The 21,471-nt window shown below is 36.2% G+C and overlaps 1 protein-coding gene across 1 annotated transcript in view; it reads left to right on the top strand.

Moving 5' to 3' along the window:
* The window catches only part of CHIC2 (cysteine rich hydrophobic domain 2), a 60,047-nt gene that overhangs the window by 13,259 nt on the left and 25,317 nt on the right, over positions 1-21,471 (top strand). The window contains exons 2-3 of the mRNA XM_082728679.1: positions 10,850-10,904; positions 11,048-11,203. Coding sequence (XP_082584805.1) covers positions 10,850-10,904; positions 11,048-11,203 — 211 coding nt within the window. The remainder of the gene's footprint in view (positions 1-10,849; positions 10,905-11,047; positions 11,204-21,471) is intronic.

Genomic DNA, 21,471 nt, shown 5'->3' on the forward strand with positions numbered 1-21,471 from the left:
AAACAAAGTTTCTTTAATCATTGGTTTTTTACTTTAGGTTTAATCCTTTTTCTTTTTCTTTCTTTTTTTAAAGATTGTATTTATTTGTCAGAGCAAGAGAGAGCACAAGTAGGAGCGACAGGCAGAGGGAGAAGCAAGCTCCCTGCCAAGCAAGGGGCTGGATGGAGGACTCGATCCCAGGACCCTGAGATCATGACCTGAACTAAAGTCAGATGCTTAACTGACTGAGCCACCCAGGCATCCCTCATTTTTCTTATTTTAGAAAAAATCCTTTTTCGGGGCATCTGGGTCGCACAGTTGGTTAAATGTGTGCCTTCAGCTCAGGTCATGATCCTGTAGTCATGGGATCAAACCCCGCTTGGGCTCCCTGCTCAGCAGAGAGTCCGCTTCTCTTTTTCTCTGCCCCTCACCCTGCTCTAGTCTGCTTCTCCCTCTGCTCCTTACCAGGCTTGTGCTCTCTTGCAAATAAATAAAATCTTTTTTTTAAAAAAAAAAGCTTTTTCTAATTATAATGAAAAACAAAGATTATTATAAAAACAAAGATTATTTTAAAACTGGGAAGTAGTACTCTCAGTGAAGCAGAAAATAAACTGTCTATAATCACCAAGAGACTAAGGTCATTTTAATATTTTGGTGTATTGTTTCTCATCCTTATGTAGTTTTTCTAGGGATTTTTTAAAAAGATTTTATTTATTTGAGAGAGAGAGAGAGCGCAAGTGAGAGGGAGTGGGAGTGGGGGCTGGGGGGGAGGAGCAGAGGGAGAGGGATAAGCAGATTCCTTGGTGAAAGCGGGGCTCATTCTCACATCCCCGAGATCACCACCTGATCCAAAATCAAGAGTTGGACACTTAACCAGCTGAGCCACCCAGGAGCCCCTGTTTAGTTTAAAATAGCATAGTTTTGGGGCGCCTGGGTGGCTCAGTGGGTTAAGCCTCTGCCTTCGGCTCAGGTCATGATCCCAGGGGCCTGGGATCGAGTCCCGCATAGGGCTCTCTGCTCAGCAGTGAGCCTGCTTCTCCTCATCTCTCTCTCTGTCTGTCTCTCTGCCTATTTGTGATCTCTCTCTCTGTCAAATAAATAAATAAAATCTTTTAAAAAAAAATAATAAATAAATAAATAAATAAAATAGCATAGTTTTCCTGGAAAACCAGGAAATAAATGAAATATCACCCATTAAGCTTATTGCCTATGATTAACCATGATTAATATTTTGATGGATTAACTTTTTAAATTGTTCCATGCATATATGTAAGTATTTTTGTTAAAAAATTGAGACTGGGGGCACCTGGGTGGCTCGGTGGGATAAAGCCTCTGCCTTCGGCTCAGGTCATGATCTCAGGGTCCTGGGATCGAGCCCGGCATCGTGCTCTCTGCTTGGCGGGGAGCCTGCTTCCTCCTCTCTCTATGCCTGCCTCTCTGTCTGCTTGTGATCTCTGTCTGTCAAATAAATAAATAAAGTCTTTAAAAAAATTGAGACTGTACTTATTTTGTATTCTACATTTTTCATTTAACATATTGGGAACAGATGCCGGTATCATTATGAGTTCTTAAAGTATGAAATATAAGGCTCTATTAGATTTCAAAGAACAGAACCACTCAGGGGACCTTAAGCAGTAGAAGTTTATTATAAGAATGCATGGATACTAAGGAAGACAGGAAGCTTTGCCATTGTACAGCCAGGCTTCAAGGAGCCGAATATTATTGTTTATGGACGTAGTGCAGTCTGGTTATGAAGTTCTTCTGTTCACTTTTCTCAACAGCATGTGTCCTTTGCTCCCTGATCTAGTGTCTGTCACAGTGACTTACTAACTTTCCGTTCCAGCTTTTGCTGTTGCAGTATGAACTGGCAGACTGCTTTTCCCCTCTGTCCATAGTGTCTGCTTACTGTTGGTTTCAGCTTATTCTTTACTTCTGCTATCAGATTGAGTTAGTTAATGTTGTCCAGGTTGGATGCCGTTGTTGGGCCTTGCCATCCCATATGCTGCTAACCAGCCCAGGTATTAGCTGTTCTTCGATGAGATTCCCATTTGTGGTCAGATTCACCCCAGCACCTGGGAGCTCCCAGTCAGGCACTCAGAATGACAGGCTACTCTCTAGTATACTTGGTTTTGAGTTGTACAGTGTCTTTTCAAATTGATGTATTATAATTAGTATAATTGACATTTTTATTGTTTTAGAACTTTCACTGTTAAAAATAGCACTGTAACTGAGAAGCAAGAGAAAATAAGCACAAAGCAAAACAAGTTGAAATCAAATTCTTGAAGTTCTGTATTTAAAAGGTAAAATTCATCATGAGAGTGCAACATAATTCTGCTCAAAATTACAGTGCATTAGTGAATTATAAGAGGCATTAATATGAGGAGATACATGGAACATGGAAGAATTAAAAAGGAAGTAAAGAGGACTAGAGATTGTATGGTCTTGAATTGTAGAAAAGGTTGAAATACATTCAGGGGAACTATTGATTAGTGAAACCAAACTCCCTGTTTGTTTATGATAAATTACCTAGTTAATACCAAATAATAGATTCATATAGAAGAGATTATGATAATAATAATTTTGTATATTATAAAATGCTTTAAAAATATTTATTTAGCAACAGTTATACATGTGAAAATTAAATCTTAATTTAAAGAATAACAAATAAAATGTATAATACTCCCTTACCAAAATAACATTGTAGAAGACTTCATTATTCATTAACATATATGTGCCAACTGTAACTATTTTTTTCTGATACATTCCTAGAAGTAGAATTGACCCACTAGTACCCGGGGTCAAAAGGTATGAATTTGTTTTGACTTTCATATATTATCAAATTGTATTCTGAAAATATCTGTTATTTTGTAAGTTTTCTTTTTTTACAGTTGAGATCCCACTGTATGTGCAATTTTGTGTTTTCTTTTTTACTTAATACTATAGTGTATGTATACTCTTTGTTATTAGTTTGCAAACTTCATTTTTTTAAACAATTTATTTGTTTATTTGAGAGATTATTTTCTAGGCTGGATTCCTGAGAGAAAAATTACTGTGACAAAGGTCTAAATATCTGTAATGCCAAATTGATTTCTGGAATGTTTGTAATAATTAAAAGTTCCATTCACAATGCATGATATTTTCCATCGTAAGATGTCCTGCCAAATATTTTTTAGTTTTATTTACAGATTATTCTTTGTAGATAACTGAATTAAGATTCTACTCACCTTGAATCTTCTCTTTTGAAATTACTAAGGGCTACTTGCCGCTTTTTGGATTAATGCAATGTTAGATTATTAAGTTTGAAGAGAGTTCGGCTTCCTACCCATTACTCTTCTTTCAACCATACCAAATTATCATTTTATATGATAAAATTTGTTTTTTTTGGTCCTGTGCAGGGATAATTGTACTTTGATTTAGAATAAAGGAAGTTATTCTTTGCCATATTTAAAAACTTTAAACTTGGAGAGCATAATAGATAAAAGTAGTTTATAATGCTGTCAAATTACGGTAAATCGTACATCTCATTTTCACTGCTAACAGACCCCACTTCCTGCCAAACTTAAAACAAACAAACAAACAAAAAAAAGCACTCCCCAAACTGAGACTAAGGTAGTATCAAAACTAAGTAACCTCTGTGGCATCAAAACCATTTAAGGTGATATTGGAGTTACGTTAACCAATATGAAGTATGCCTTTCCTTATACATTTAATAAAATAAGATGAACTTCTTAAAACTTTATCTGTCAGTATTGCTTTCATTGGCCTAGAGTTAAACAAATAAAAGCTCTCTCAATAAAATAAATCTTTAAAAAAAATGAAGTTTGCAAACTGATAACATAGGAGATACATATACTATACAAAAAACCTGGCAGAAATCAAAGGCACTGCAAGGGAGGTATTTGCTGTATCCTGTGCCAAATAAGACATTCCCCACTCTCAATACTGAAGCTCTTTGCTGGGAGAAGGCGTGCTCTAAGAAGGAGGACCTGCTGAAAGGAGTTGTTTTCAACTACCCTGTTGAGTGGTCTCATGAGTAAAGAAATGTAGATTAAAGTCTGGATTGTGGTAGTTTGAATAATGAATGGAAGGTGAGATAAAGATAGTAAATGTGAGGACTCTTTCAAGATACTGGATGAGGAGAAGAGGTAGATACCCTCATCCATTAAGGGAAAAAAAATAGAGCTTCAGATTCTCAAGCTGGGTAGACTTACAGGTTGGTTTGTAAGGAGCCAAAAGAGAGAGATCAAGATAGTGGATTGCAGAGGAGACTGGAGGGGATGCAACCAGGAGCAAATGGTTAGCTTTTAGAAAGCTTGCCTCCACTGAGAAAGATGGTAAATATACTGAAGACACAGGTAATTCTAACTGGGGTGAAGACAAGAGTCTAAACTGTCCTTAGAGAGTAGGAAGGTGTAGGAAAAAGAGTTAACATAGCAGGCTCCAGACTGCTGCGCTTAGACTACTTGTTTGCAGTGTTGGCTCTTGGCTGAAATCTGGGAACTTAGACTTTAGGAGAGTCTCCAGTATTCCCAAAATTGATAAGAACGGTTCCCTGAGCCTAAACTGTTTGAACAAACCATGTGATTTATACTGAACATCTGTCTTCCTTCTGGGAATCTGGAATTTTGGTATAAGTTAAATAGAGGATGCATGTTTACCAGTTCCTGTTAAAAGCCTTGGGCACTGAGTCTCTAATGAGCTTTCCTGGTAGACAGTATTGTATTGTACATGTTGTCAAAACTAGTTGCTGTAAGGATTGTTGTATTGCATTGTACATATTGTACATGTTGTTGTATTGTACATATTGTACATATTGTCAAAACTAGTTGCTGTAAGGATTAAGCACCTTCTTGTGTCTTCACTGAGAAGACACTCTCATAAGCTTGCTCTTGGTTTCCTCTGGACTTTGCCCTATGTGCCTTTTCCTTTTGCTGATTTTGCTTTGTATCCTTTTAACTGTGGATACAACTATAGACTGAGTCATGTGAGTTCTCCTAGTGGATCATCAAACCTGAGGGTAGTTTTGTGGATCTCTGGCACAGAAGGAGTGATGTGGAAGGCTGAAAATGATGGTTGAGATTTGAAACAATGTGTTAGAAACAGAAATCATGGGCATCAGAGGAAGAGAGAACAATGGGGTGGAAATTTGCAGTGAACTGTTAGGACATATTTTATGTTTTGGAAATTGATTAATTTATTCAGCAAATATTTATTGAGTATCACGCATTGGGCCAGATGTTTGGGGTATAAAGATAATTAATATACCATACCTACCCATAAACAACTCATTTATCAGTAGGAAGGTAGGCTTGTAAACATAATTATGATACGTGATAAGGACTGTGAAGTAAGTCTTCTGTTGTAGGATCTTGTTATCCTGAAGTACTATGTAGAAGGTGTTCAGCAGTTGTGATTTGAATGAATTCTCTTTAAGTACTAGTATATTTGAAAACTTGTAATAGGTAAGAGTAAAATATGTTTAGCTTAATATATTTTATCTTGTCATATTTGCCATTCTTTGAAAAAAATTTAAATCTTTTATCATTTTTGAAGCCATTAGTGTTTTAACCATAATTGAGGAAAGGGTCTTTGAGGTAATAGGTGTGAATATAGATATAACACACGTCTACATGTCTTCATTTTCTTTTATACCATCTAATGGATTGAGAGTAGGTATTGAATGGTAAATGAGACAACTGTTGGTAGCACTTTGTCAGTGCTTACTTTCTTCTTTATTTCTTCTCTCCCTCTCTCTTTCTATTTCTCCCTCCCTACTTTTCCCTACGGTTTTCCTTCTGCTTTTATTGCCTGTGTGTACCTAGGAGACCTCTTAAAATTAAAAACCATTGCTCATTTCCACTAGTATCATTCAAAGCTAGGAAAAAAAAATATTAAAATAGTATATTTTGAAGTTAGTTTTTAAGGCATAGGTGGTGACTCAAATATTTTTAAATGAATCATTTTTTTCTTTAGTGCTGGCTAACTTTCTGCCTCTTATTATTTATTCATTATTTATTTTTAAATTTTTAAAAAAGATTTTATTTGAGAAAGAGAGGGCATGCATGAGCAGAAGGGCTAGAGGGAGAAGCAGACTCCCCGCTGGGCAGGGAGCCCGATGCGGGACTCCGTCCCTGGACCCTGGGATCATGACCTGAGCTGAAAGTACACTCTTAACCAACTGAGCCACCCAGGTCCCCTGAACCTCTCACTATTTTTTATAAATAAAGCAAGACTGTCATTTCAAGGAAAACAGTTGATAGCATTTGCTGTCTGTAATGAAATTCTAACTTTCAGATAAAAATTAGAATTTTGGAAAAGTTGTATTTGTCACCATGAACTTGACAGCTTCCCATAGTAAAAGACCTTTCCGATGAGATCAGTTTCATGTTAATGAATGTGCTGATTCTAATATCATCCAGTGAAGTGTGTCAACATTTTTGAAAATCTGAATAACTCAATTTACTTATATTTTCAAGGGATGGATGTATGAAGTTAAAAATCAGGTATAGGTAAAACCATTCAAAATGCAAGATATACCAATGAAATTTAATTTAACACAGTATTAATTATTAAAGTTCATTGATGTAGTTTCAGTTTCCTTCCTTGTAATAAACAGTTAAGACACTATCCCTTGTCAAGTTTTATTATATTATCAAGAGTGATATACATGAATTTCTAACTACATACCTAGTGAGGCCTAATTTTCTTTATAAAATCAACCAGAGAGCATATCACAACAGATGGAATGCACAAAGAGATTTGAGAACCCAGCTGTCTTCCATTGTCAGACATTAAGGAGGTGTGGAAATGGAAAACAGTATTTTTCTCTAAAATATTTTTGTTTGAAAAAGTTATTTCTCATAAAACTGATATTTGTTAGCATATACCGGGCTCATTTATGAATAAGTTTTTTTTTTTTTTTTTAATTAGGGGGAGAGAGAGTGAGCTCAGGGAGGGCGAGGGAGAAGGGGCAGTAGAAGAAGAGAATCCCAAGCAGACCCCACGTTGAGCATGGAGCCCCACATGGGGTCACGACCCTGACATAACAACCTGAGCCAAAATTAAGAGTCAGTTGTTTAACTGACTGTGCCACCCAGGCACCCCATAAATAAGTTTTTTTTTTCTTTTAAAGATTTTATTTATTTGACAGAGATCACAAGTAGGCAGAGAGGCAGGCAGAGAGAGAGGAGGAAGCAGGCTCCCTGCTGAGGAGAGAGCCGGATTTAGGGCTTGGGATCATGACCTGAGCCAAAGGCAGAGGCTGTAACCCCCTGAGCCACCCAGGTGCCCCCCCTGCCATGAATAAGTTTACAAAGTATTTTAGGTGTCTCAGTTCTAATGTCTAATCCAAAATATTGATAAATATAAACCACATAAGCTTATCGAGGTCCTCAAGGATTTAAGAGAGCAAAAAGGTCCTTATGCCAAACCTTGGAATCCCCCTTTAGGGCCGAATTGTATTCCAAATGGAGGTGAAGAAAGAGTGCCTGATTATCATGGCTCACTCTGTCAGTAATCATGAGTACTTGATTTGAATATTAAATGTCTTGTTTAGAGATTTTATTTATTTATTTGTCAGTACAAGCAGCAAGAGAGGGAGAAGCAGGCTCCCCATTGAGTAGAAAGCCTGTTATGGGGACCCTGGGATTGTGACCTGAGCTGAAGGCAGACACTTAACTGGCTGAGCCACCCTGGTGCCCTGTTGTTTGGATTTTTTTAAAAAAGATTTTATTTATTTATCTGACAGATTGCAAGTAGGCAGAGAGGCAGGCGGGCGTGGGGTGAGGTGGGAGAAGCAGACCCCCTGCCGAGCAGAGAGCCCAATGCTGGCCTTAATCCCAGACCCCAGGATCATGACCTGAGTCAAAGGCAGAGGCTTAAGGCACTGAGCCATCCAGGCACCCTGTTTGGAGATTTAGAAGAGGAAGCGGAGTACAGTTGGGGTTCGCTCCTGTGGGCTGGGGAGACCTTAAGGACTTTAAGTGCAGCATTATCTTGACACTTGTTCCCGGTAATTCTTGTTCAGTGGGTGGAGAAGTGCAAGTAAGGGGAATGGAAAAATCATTAGCACCAAGTTAATGGCTGGTGGAAAAGCTAAGCACTTTCATATCGTGATAATCTTGTCACTAGATAATCTTTCTTGGGACATTTTTTTGGGGGGCGAGATGAACAAAGTGGAAGGTTTACTATCTGTTCCTAAGATACAACTTAACAAAAAAGTATAACTGAAGAGGAGTTGAATAAATGTCCTTGGAACCTGACTTAAAAGGAATCCTGACCTGCAGGACTGACAGGGCAATTAATTAGCTGGTTGTGCTCCCTGGGTAAGGAATTAAAACTCAGTCACATGGCCAATAAGGAAATATTGAGGCTCTAGAAAGAAAGGAAATTAGGGTTTAAGCTCATCCTGGACTGCTCCCTCAGCATATTATATGGTGGCAAACAAAATAATTTAACCTGTGTTAAGTGTCTTAATGGCTGGAATGAAAGGGAAAGACTTTTCTAGTTAGGAGACTTGGTGGGGGCTCCTGGGTGGCTTCGTTGGTTAAGTGTCTGGCTCTTCTTTTTGGACTAATTCATGATCTCACAGTCATAAGATGGACTTTGTACTGGTCATGGAGCCTGCTTAAGATTCTCTCCCTCTGCCTTTCCCCTGCTTGGCGTGTGTGTGCGCTCTTTCTCTCTAACAACAACAAAAAATAGAAAGGAGACTTGGAGATATCTGGTTGTTTTCTAAAAAATTTCAAAGACCAGTTGGAAGGAGATGGTTAATTGGAATAATAAACATGGTTGAGGAGCACCTGGATGGCTCAGTTGGTTAAGCGTCTGCCTTCCGCTCAGGTCGTGATCCCAGGGTCCTGGGATTGAGTCCCACATTGGGCTCACCCTCTGCCTTTTCTTCATCCCCCCACCCCCAGTCATGCTCTCTTTCTCTTTTTCTGAAACAAATATATTCTTTAAAAATATGGTTGAAATGGAAACTATTAATTGAAAGAGAAAATCTTCAGACTAATGGACATAATACTTTAAGAGATAGAATTTAAAATTTATACTCCATAAACATTTGCTGATTGTCCTCTTCCCTAAGGGAAATAGATGAAAAGGAAGTACATTATCTAGAGACCTCACTGAGAGCTGTCCTTCTAGCATGTCACACCTCTTCCTCATTTCAGGAGTTTTAAGATTGGAAATGAGTTATCTCTTGGGGCAAGTAGAACCATGTTGCACTGAGGCATATAGACAGAAAATGGGTTTAAGTGAGTCTGTCAGTCTTAGAATGGCATTAATGCCTGAATTACATAGAACAGTAATAGTTGCCAGTGTGTGTTTAGTGTGAAAAGAACTTTGCATTGGACTTAGGTAGTTGCATTTTAATCTTTTTGATAAATAGTATCCATTCTTTATAAAGACAGATAATATCATTCAATGTCAAATTAACATCATTCAATGCTGCAATAAAATAATGTATAAATCACTTAAGATGAAGATAAAATGGTCTCCAGTGCCACCATCCACAGGTAGGAAAGTCTAGATAATGATGCAGACCACAGCCTGACCTCTGAAGTGTTCTGTTTGCCTTGCACAGTATTTTAAAGATGGGAAATTTTTATATAGAAATCTGGTTTCCCAGTTCCTCTTAGAGAAAAAAAGTCATATCACTTCTGAGATATGGGCCTGTATTCTAATATGATAGTAATCAGCCGGATCTGACCCATGACTCACCCCCCCCCCCATTCTGTATACCCTCCACTTGGCCAGCCTCCACCATTCCTTACTGCTTTCATGTAGCCCATATTACTCGATTTCCCTGTTTAGCTGTACTGATGGTTGAGTAAAGAGACTCCTGACCTGGCCAGCTGTTTCATGCAGAATATCTCAGGAGATACCTCTTGCTCTTGCAAGTTACCTAAAGTCCAGTACTATGTATTTATAAGTGTTATTAAAACAGTGAATGTGAGGAGATGGATGTTAACCAAACTTAGTGTGGTAATCATCTCAGTACATACATGTATCAAATCATTATGTTGTATACCTTAAACTAATACAGTGTTGTATGTCAAGTATATGTCATTAAAACTGAAAAAAAGTTTGGCTATTTTTTTTTTTTTTGGATCCAACAAAAGTTATATTGAAGTAACTCAATTTTTATTTCTAGGTGCAATGAGCTATTACCAATGTGTCCTTGAGTATTTTGTTCTTTCCTAATAACTTACACAAAGAAATAGTCAAGTGCCCAATCCATCCTCATGATTTTTACAGACATTTAAAAGCTTAAAGATACTAAAATGTACTATGTCAGTTCCATTTCTTTGGGGTTTTGTATACAACAAGTGTTGTACTTCTAAGTTAAAGTAGGCAGGCAGGCAGCTATCACCTTGTTCCAGATGTTTTTTTTAGCATTTTCTGGCTGCAACAACAATATGCTGGTCTCAGAAAATGCCAGCCGATGAACTTGCATTCTTAGATATGTTACAGCTTTATTGAGTGTTAACACAGGGTCTTGACCTAAAGAATAATCGGTGGCAGAGATCGTAGCTTTCTGGTACTTAGTTGGAAGAATCTCAGTAATTTTTACAAAGTTGAATAATTGTATTGTTTTCCATTACATTAATATTTTGTTTATAAACAGAGTCCCAAAGAAGTAATATCTTTCTGTATTTTCAGTCTCTTATACAAAAGTTTTTATTCAGCTGCTAAAATTGCTTGTTACATTTCATACATTGCAGATTACAGTGTTTTTGTGTTTCAAACTTCCATTGTTACTCTGTATATGGAGTTGCATCTGTTTACTTGACCTTTGATTAAGTTAGATGGCTTTTTTTCAATGTGTGTATGTAATGACATATTTTTCTTCTTTTTTTAAAAATAGATTTGGACTGAGCAACAAATTTGAATCAGAATTCCCTTCGTCATTAACTGGAAAAGTGAGTGTCATTTACTTAGGTACTATTTATATACTTCAAAAGTAAAGTCTTTTCATAACAAATTATAAAAACAATTATATTAATGAGACATGCTTATTGACATTAATATTGCAGTGTTGTTATTTCTTAAAATTTTTCTTTAGGTAGCTCCTGAAGAATTTAAAGCCAGCATCAACAGAGTTAACAGTTGTCTTAAGAAGAACCTTCCTGTTAATGTACGTTGGCTACTTTGTGGCTGCCTTTGTTGCTGCTGCACATTAGGTTGCAGTATGTGGCCAGTTATTTGCCTCAGTAAAAGAGTAAGTTGAATTAATATATTTTAATTTAAATTTAGAAGTCGACAAGCAAATCTTGCATTCATCTAGCTTTTATTTTTTTGTATTGAACGAGTCATACCATGCTAAATACTATAAAAAATGGTCTGATCTAGTAGAGGAGTGATAAAGTAAATTATGGTATGTCCACATGCTGTTACATTAAATTTAATTATAAATTTCATTCATAATTTTTATGACCTAGGAAGTTATATAAGAGTAGAAGAGAATACAACATTCTCTCTCTCTGTATACGTTCATGGTGGTATAGCATGGAGTTTGAGAATGCTGGGTTCAGATCTATCAGTTATCTCTGTGACTCTAAGCAGGTTTCCTAACCTCTTTAATCTCTAGTTAATTATCTGTAAAATGGCAGTATTCATCCACCTGCTTGAATAAGATTGTTGTAAGTATAAAATGAAATAGTGTATGTAAAGCTATTAGCAAAATAGCTCAAAGTATCTAATAGATATTGACTAATAGCATTGTTACTAATATTTATGGTAGTACCCCTAGAAGAAATAACATGGTTACAGTGTTTATTTCTAGTTGGTAAGATTATGGGGAATTCTGGTTTCTTTTTAAGAAATTTTTTCTTTTGTATTTTACAAATTTTCTGAGATGAGTGCATAATGATTCTGTAATCAGAAAAAATGATTTAAAGATTCATAATTTTGATTGCTTATAATGAAAAATTTTCAAGATATGGGTAAAGATATGGCAAGTTGTTATAGATGGAACACATTACATTTTTGTTAAGGTTTTAAAAATTGTGGTAACGGTATGTATAAAAATGAAATACTATGAATGATTTGTGTGGCTCCATTTCATTTTATCATCAAATAATGATAGGAAATATGGAAAAGCAAATTCTGTTTGTCTCTTGATTTCTGTAAGTAGTATATTTCTACTGAAAAAAATTTCACTAATACATTTTATAGATAAGGAGATAATGCCTTTGTAGTAGGATTAATTTTGTAATATTTACTTTAATATTCATATTTATTTTTTCTCCAAAAAATATTTCTTCTTTTTTTCCTCCATATTTCTGACCACATCATCTTCAGACCACAAAATTTTTTTTCTTTTTTTTTTTTAATTTTCAGTTGTCCCTTGAAATTTGCCGCTCTTGGAGTTATAGATCCTCTCACTCCCTCCTATTGTTAGGGCATTTTCATCGTTTAAATAACTGCTGTCTTAGAGTGCCTAGACTGGAGAAATATACTTGGTTATATACCTGACAACGATTTATATTCAGAACATGAGAAGGACTCTCAAAACTCAACAGTAAGAAATGACTATTTTAAATGGGCAAAATAGGGGCGCCTGGGTGGCTCAGTGGGTTAAAGCCTCTGCCTTCAGCTCAGGTCATGATCCCAGGGTCCTGGGATCGAGCCCCATGTCGGGCTCTCTGCTCTGCAGGGAGCCTGCTTCCTCCTCTCTCTCTCTCTCTGCCTGCCTCTCTGCCTACTTGTGATCTTTGTCTGTCAAATAAATAAAATCTTATAAAAAAAAATAAAAAGATTTAAAAAAATTAAAAAAAAATAAATGGGCAAAATAGGGGCACATGGGTAGCTCAGTTGGTTAAACATCTGCCTTTGGCTCAGGTCATGGTCTTGGGGTCCTGGGATCGAGCCCTGAGTTGTGCTCCCTGCTCAGCGGGGAGCCTGCTTCTCCCTCTCCTTGTGCCTCTCCCCTCTACTTGTGCTCTCTTCTCTTTCAAGAAAATAGACAAAATCTTAAAAAAAAAAAGTGACTTCTGTATCCCTTGGTTATTACTTAACCTGAGGAATCATAAGAATCTTATTTTAGAAATCTGTGTGATCTAGTTTTTTTTTGAGGTTTTGAGATCCTTTTTTTGTTTGTTTGAAGATTTATGTATTTGTTTATTTAGAGAGCTAGCAGGGGGAAGGGTAGAGAGAGAGAGAATCTCAAGCAGACTCCCTGCTAAGGGCAAATCCCAGCATGGGGCTCGATTCCACAACCCTGAGATCACCACCTGGGTGGAAATCAAGAGTCTGATGCTTAACTGACTGAGCCAGCCAGACGCTCCTGTTTTTTACTTTCTAAATGAGAAAACAAGATATTGCAATATGTGCACAACATAGGATTTAGAAAACAAAACTTAACTTTCTATTCCTCTGTAAGCATTTTTAGCAACATAAGATCACTTTTCAAATGATTTCATTGAATTCCTTTTTATTTGAATCGTAGGTTAGATTGATTTTTTTAGGCTATTCTCTATAGTTTCGGAAAGCACATTTCATTTAACAGTGTAGTATTCAGTTTGTGGTCTCTCTTTGTATGTATATAATTAAAATTTATGTGGACTTTACTATCTAGTGAATGCAAACAAATAATGATTATTGTTAAATAAAAAGCTGTGCATTTCCGTGTCTTGGGTGTAAACTATTATATACCCATGGAGAGAGTGACATTTCATGCATGTATGAAGGTGTTAGTTACCCTGAAAAAAGTAGTGCTGTGTACAGTGGGAGCAGGATAATTTAGAGCAGGAATTTTTAACTTTCTTTTTGTCATGAGTCCTTTTGGTGTTCGAGGGATGCCTATGAACCCTCTCTTAAATAATGTTTTATTTGTATTTTAAAAGGTTTAATGTATTTTATTTATTTATTTTTTAAGATTTAATTAATTTATTTGGCAGAGAGATTACAAGTAGGCAGAGGCAGGCAGAGAGAGAGGAGGAAGCAGGCTCACCACTGAGCTGAGAGGAGAGCCCGATGCGGGGCTTGATCCCAGGACTCTGAGACCATGACCTGAGCTGCAGGCAGAGGCTTAACCCGCTGAGCCATCCAGGTGCCCCAAAATGTTTAATGTATTTTAAATGTGTTAAATGAAATCCACAAGATTACAAAAGAAGCCAGTTATATGAAATAAAGTTAATCAAAGTACTAAAACCCCTCAATTAGGGGCGCCTGGGTGGCTCAGTCGGTTAAGTATCTGCCTTCAGCTTGGGTCATGATCTTAGGGTCCTGGGATAGAGCCCCACCTGCGGCTCCCTGCTTAGCAAGGAGTTTGCTTCTCCTTTCCCTCTGTGCTCTCTCTCTCCCTTTCTTGCTTTCTCTCAAATAAAATCTTAAAAATAAGACCCCCTCAAATATATTATTTATAAATGTTTATTAATGCATACAAAATAAGATAGCAGAGAATCTATGGTAATATGATGTGATAGGAAGTGATAGAGATAGAGGTCCAGTTTATTCTACCACAGTTAGCTGCATACATTCATAACCTAAGGAAACTATACCACATTCCAGTTAGAGGTTAGTAAAAATGAAGATGAATTTTTGTTTCATCCACTTTCATAGATTCCTAGAATTTTATCTAGGTATTGCATGTTAAGAGTAGGAACCCTTGACTGAGAGGTACTAGTATAAATAAAGGCTAAAACCCTGCCTGATCATTAGCCTCTGAACTGTTCCTTTTTCCTCATTTGTGATGTGGAGTATGGTTAGAATTGTCTCAGAGTCTTAAGACAAATCAGGACCGAAAGCATACTTTATATGCAGATCAGCATTTTCACCTTCATGACATTATTCAGGAATTTGGGTAACTAGATTTCTGCCTTAATTTTGAAATCCATCTCCCCACTGAGTGTCCCTTTTTATGAACTGATCCTGTTCTGGAGACATTGTTTTTAAATCTGTATTATTATTATTGTTCCTTCCAAATTACCTTTCCTTTTTTAAAAAATTGCCATAAACTATTTTTAAAAATTATTTACCATAAAGCAAAATCCATTCTTTTTGGTATATAATTTTATGCTTTTTGACAAATGCATATAGTTGTGTAAAACCACAACCAAGATGTATTACTAATCTCTCCAAAAAAAACTGTACTGTCCCTTTGTAGTCATACCCTTTTCAGCTCTTAAACCCTGACAACCACCGATCTATTTGCTTTCCTTACAGTTTTGCCTTTTCCAGTTTGTTATATAGATGGAATTATACAGTATATATAGCCTTTTGAGTCTAGCTTTTTTTTTTAATCTAGCTAGTGCATTTGAGATTCATCTATTTTGTTGCATGTATCAATAGTTTATTCTCTCTCTCTTTTTTTTTTTTTTTTGTCTGAATAGTATTCCATTGTATGGATGTGTTATAACTTGTTTATCCACTCACCAACTGAAGGACATTGGGTGGTTCCCAATTTTGATGATTTTGAATAAAGATGGTATAAATGGGGCTATAATAATAATCTTTGAATAAAGATGCTATAAAGGGGGCACCTGTATGGCTCAGTTGTTAGGGATCTGCTTTTGGCTCGGGTTGTGGTCCCAGGGTCCTGGGACCGAGCCCCCCGTCGGACTCCCTGCTCAGCTGGGGGGCCTGCGTTTCCCTCTCTGCCTGCTGCTCCCCCTACTTGTACTTGCTCTCTGTGTCAAATAAATACACAAATAAAATCTTAAAAAAAAAAAAGGTGCTATAAATGTTCACATGTATGTTTTTCTGTGAACATAAGTTTTTTGCTTTTAGGAGTCAGGTTGTTGGATCCTATAGTAACTGTATGGTTAATTTTCTAAGAAATTACCAAATTATTTTCCCAAGTGGCTTTCCAGCCAACAGTGTCTGAGAGTGACAGTTGTTCAGCATCTTTGCCAGGACTTGGTATTGTTAGTTTAAGAAATTTTAGTCATTCTGATAGATTTGGTGGCATCTCATTCTGGTGTTAATTTACATTACCCTCATGACTAAGGGTATTGAGCACTTTGCCATTTGTAAAACCTCTTTGTTAAAGTGTTTATTCAAATATATTCCCTTTTTTTTTTAAGATTTTATTTATTAGAGAGAGAGAGAGCAAGAGAGCGAGCGAGCACAAGCAGGGGAGTGGCAAGCAGAGGGAGAGGGAAAAGCAGGCTCTCTGCCAAGCAGAGCCTGAGGCGGGGCTCGATCCCAGCACCCCAAGAACATGATCTGGGCCGAAGGCAGATGCCCAACCGACTGAGCCACCCAGGCGCCCCTATTTTGCCCATTTAAAATAGTTATTTCTTACTGTTGAGTTTTAGAGTCCTTTTCGTGTTCTGAATATAAATCTGTTGTCAGGTATATAACCAAGTATATTTTTCCAGTCTGTAGCTTGTCTTTTTATTCTCATAATGTCGTTGGCAGAGCACAGTTTGATTTTGATGAGGTGTGATCTATCAGTTTTTAAAAAATAGATTCTGTGTTTGGTGTTATATCTAAGGATTCTTTGCCTAAACCAAGGTCACAGACTTTTTCTCCTATGATCTCTTCTGCATTTTACTTTCAGCTCTGTGACCCATTTTGAATCAGTTTTTTGTATACTTGAGAGGCACAAGTTAAAGTTCATTTTTTCTGTAGATGACTGTGGGTTATTTAGCACCATGTGTTGAAAAGACTGTTTTCTTCTCTCATTAAATTGCCATTGGATGTTGACAAAAGTCAGTCAACCATATTTATGTAGATGTGTTTCTGAACTCTGTTTTATTGATCTCCATGTGTGTCTCTTGATTTTAATACCATATGGTCATCTTTACTGTAGCTATATAGTAAGTCTTGAAATCACGAAGCGTGTATTCCAAACCTGTTCTTATTTTTCAGGATTGTTTTGTCTATTCTAATTTGTTTGCCTTTCCATGTAAATTTTAGAATCAGCACACCAGTACTATGTCTAAAAATTTTTTTTTGATTAGGATTGAATCTACAGACCAGTTTTTGGGAAAATTGACATCTTAAGTCTTCCACATGGCATATCTCTTCAGTTATTTAGGTTTCTTTGATTTTTTTCATCAGTGTTTTGTAGTATTTCCTGTAGGATACAGATCATGCACATATTTTATTAGCTTTATATGTATGTATTTCTTTGTGCATAGGGCTTTTGTTAATGGTAATGGTATTTTTAAAATTTTGATTTCCAGTTCATTGCTTGTACATAACAAGTACAATTGATTTTTACATATTAACTTTGTGTTCCGTGACCTTTCCAAATTCACTAATTAAATTCCAGAATGCTTTTGTAGATGCCACAGGATCTTCTATGTAAATAATAACCATGTTGCCTGAGAATAGTGATAGTTCTATTTCTTAGTTTCTAATCTGCATACCTTTTATTTATTTTTCTCTTTTTTTTCCACTGGGCAAGACTTCCAGTAAAATATTGAATAGGAGTGATGAGAGTGGACTCTGCTTCATTCCTGATTTTCTCTGTTGTTTTCTGTTTTGAAAAACTTAATTGACTTTTTTGCTCTTATTTTTATTATTTCTTCTTGTTTTGGATTTCATGTACTGTTTCTTAGTTTCCTTAAACTCATTGAAGAGGATATTGATGTGAGAGTTTTCTTTTTTATATGCTGGTATAAGCAGAGAAAGCTAAAATTTTTCTCTAAACCACTGCTTTGACTGCATTCTATATTTTATTTTCATTCAGTTCAAAACATGTTATGATTTTCCCTGAGACTTCCTCTTGATTATGTGTTATTAAGAAGTGTGTTATTTAACCTCCAAATATTTAGGAATTTTCCAGACACCTTTGTGTTACTGATTTCTAGTTTAATTCTATTGTCAGGGAGTATACTTTGTGTGATATCATTTTTTAAAATGTGTTGTTTCATTTTATGGCCTCAAATATAGTGTATTTTGTTAATGATGTCTTTACAGTTTTTGTTTTTATTTCTGCAGCTTTATTGAGATGTAATTCACATACAGTATACTGCACATATCTAAAGTGTACCATTTGATGAGTTTTGTCTTATAATTAACATCCATATACATGTATACATCAATGTATACATTTTCTAGAGTTTTATATAAATGCAACTGTTCAGTATGTATTCTTTTTTGTTTCTTTCACTCATAATTATCTTGAGATTCATCTGTGTTGTTAAATCCATGATATTTCCTTCCCTTTAATGCTGAGTGATGTTTTATTGTGTGGATATACCACATTTATTTCCTGGATTGCCATATGTGTTTCCATTTTTCATCTTTATAAATAAAGCTGCTGTGACAATTCTTGTTCAGGTCTTTTTGTAAACATATACTTTCCTCTTGAGTAAAAATTTCTAGGAATAGAGTAGCTTGATCCTGTAGTGTATATGTGTTTAACTTTTTAAGGAACTGAGAAACTATTTGCCAAAGTGGTGGTATTACTTTACATTTCTACCAGCAGCATATGATAGAGTCTCTTCTGCTGTATTCTTTTCTTTTTTTTTTAAAGATTATTTATTTATTTATTTGATAGACAAGAGATGACAAGTAGGCAGAGAGGCAGGCAGAGAGAGGGAGGGGGGAAACAGACTCCCTGCTGAGTGGAGATCCTGATTCATGGCTCCATCCCAGGACCCTGAGATCATGACCTGAGCCGAAGGCAGAGGATTGACCCACTGAGCCACTCAGGCGCCCCTGCTGTATTCTTGTCCACATTTAGTATGGATAGCCTTTTTAATTTTAGTCATCCTAATAGGAGTGTAGTGTTATCATTATGGTTTTAGTTTGTATTTCCTTAATAATAAATGACGTTGCACATCTTTTCATGTTTATGTAACATTTGTGAATGTTCTTTGTTGAAGTGTTCCAACTTTTTTGCTTTTTTTGTTACTGAGTTGTTTCTTTATTGTTGAATTTTGAGACTTGTCTATATATTATGAGTACAAGTGTATACTTTAAAAGATTTATTCCAATTAGTGGTTTGACTTTTTATCCCCTAACAGTCTTTTCAAAAGCAGAAATTTCTAATTTTAATAAAATCCAATTGGTCCATTTGCTCTTTTATGGATTGTGCTGTTAGTGTTATACCTAATAGCTCTTCCTCTGCCTAACTACAGAGATTTTATTCCTGTGTTTCTGCCATAATTTTTATAGTTTCAGGTTTTGCTTTTAGGCCCAAGATTCATTTTGAGTTAAAATTTTTGTATGGTACAGTGTTATCAATGGGAGGATTGAAGTTAAAAATTTGTGTGTGTATGCATGTATAGAAATCCAGTTGTTCATTCACATTTGTTATAAAGGCTATTCTTTCTTCATTGACTTGCCTTTGTACTTCTGTTGCAAAATAGATACACACACACACACACACACACACACACATATATATTTCTTAGCTCTGTTCTGTTCTTTTGATGTGTTTGTTTATTTTGATGCCCGCACCACACTGTCTCTTGAGTTGTAGCTTTGTAATTACATCTTATAATTGGGTAGTGTTAGTTCCCCAACTTTGTCCTACCTTCCCAGTTTTGCTTTTTACATTGTATTCCATTTTTTTTTTTTTTTAGATTTTTTTTTTTTTTTAAAGATTTTATTTATTTATTTGACAGAGAGAGATCACAAGTAGGCAGAGAGGCAGAGAGAGAGGAGGAGGAAGCAGGCTTCCTGCTAAGCAGAGAGCCCGATGCGGGACTCGATCCCAGGACCCTGAGATCATGACCTGAGCCGAAGGCAGCGGCTTAACCCACTGAGCCACCCAGGCGCCCCTATACATTGTATTCCATATGGATTTTACAATCAGTTTGTCAGTTTCTACAAAGGAAATCCTGTTGGAGTCTTAGTTTGGATTGCATTGAATCATGCATCAATTTTGAGATACTGATAACTTAAAAATATTTAGTCTTTTGACCAGGAAACAGTGTCTCTCTCAATTTACTTAAGTCTTTAACATTCTTTTCTGAGCAATGTTTTAAATTTGAGTGGACATGTCTTGCATATCTTGTATAGATTTACTCAAGTATTATTTTTTATACTCTTTCAAATGGTATGTATTTTTATTTTTTATTTATTTTTAAATTAAAAAAAAAGATTTTACTTATTTATCTTGACAGAGAGCGGGAGACAGCACAAGCAGAGGGAGTGGCAGGCAGAGGAGAGGGAAAGGGAGAAGCAGGTTCCCAGTTGAGCAGGGAGCCTGATGTGGGGCTCAACCCTGGAACCCTGGGATCATGACCTTTTTAGCTGAAGTCGGACGGTTAACCGACTGAGCCACCCAGGCAACCCTATTTTTAAATTTTTAAATTAAGTTTTAATTCCAGTGTAGTTAATATATCGTATTTATTAGTTTCAGTGGTGATGAGTATCTTTTCATGTGTCTGTTGGCCATCTCTGTGTATGAATTCTTCAGAGAAATGTCTGTTCATGTCTTCTGCCCATTTTCTAATTGGAATATTTGCTTTTTGAGTATTGAACTGTTTATGTTTTTGATATATGTTGGGTATTATCCCCTTATTGACTATGTCATGTGCAAATATCTTCTCCCACTTAGTATGTTAGTATGTTGCCTATTAGTTTTGTTGATTGTTTCCTTCACTGCACAGAAGCTTTTTATGTTAATGTAGTCCTGATAGTTTATTTTTGCTTTTATTTCCCTTGCCTCAGAAGATGTAGATAGAAAAATGTTGCTATAGCCAGAGAAATTACTTCTGTGCTCTCTTCTAGGATTTTTATGGTTTCAGGTCTTATATTTAGGTCTTTAATCCATTTCAAGTTTATATTTTTGTGTATGGTGGAAGAAAGTAGTAGTTTCATTCTTTTGCATGTAGCCATTCAGTTTTCCAACATCGTTTATTGAAAAGACTGTCTTTTTTCTATTGTATATCCTTTTCTTCTTTGTTGAAGATTAATTGATCATATAATAGTAGGTTTATTTCTGGATATTCTCTTCTCTTCTGTTGATCTGTGTGTTGTTTTGAGCCAGTACCACACTGTCTTGATCACTACAGCATTGTAGACTTGAAGTCTGAAATTGTGTAGTGTATATTTTTAAAATTTCAGTTATTTTTTTCTTGCCAAGTGTTTAGTTTTGCTAAACGCACCTTTTCCATTAACTTATTAGTGGAGTATTGAATTGAATTTCTTTATAGACAATCATATCATCTGCAATGAAGACAGTATTGCTTTTCTTTGTAATAGAGATGCTTTTTTTTTGCTTTTCTTTATTGGAGTGACTAGAATCTCCAGAAAAACATTGATTAGAAGTAGTGAGGATAGATATTCTTACTTTGCTCCTGATCCAGAAGAAATGAATTTACACTTTCTTCATTTCAGATCTTAATTGCAGGGTTTTGGGTTTGTTTGTTTGTTTGTTTGTTTTAAAGATTTTATTTATTTACTTGACAGACAGAGATCACAAGTAGGCAGAGAGGCAGGCAGAGAGAGAGGAGGAAGCAGGGTCCCCGTGGAGCAGAGAGCCCAATGTGGGGCTCGATCCCAGGACTCTGGGATCATGACCTGAGCCCAAGGCAGATGCTTAATTAACTGAGCCACCTAGGTGCCCCATTTGTAGGG

The sequence above is a fragment of the Mustela nivalis genome (genome assembly GCF_964662115.1).
Source record: "Mustela nivalis genome assembly, chromosome: 4".
In the NCBI taxonomy this organism is placed as follows: Eukaryota; Metazoa; Chordata; class Mammalia; order Carnivora; family Mustelidae; genus Mustela; species Mustela nivalis.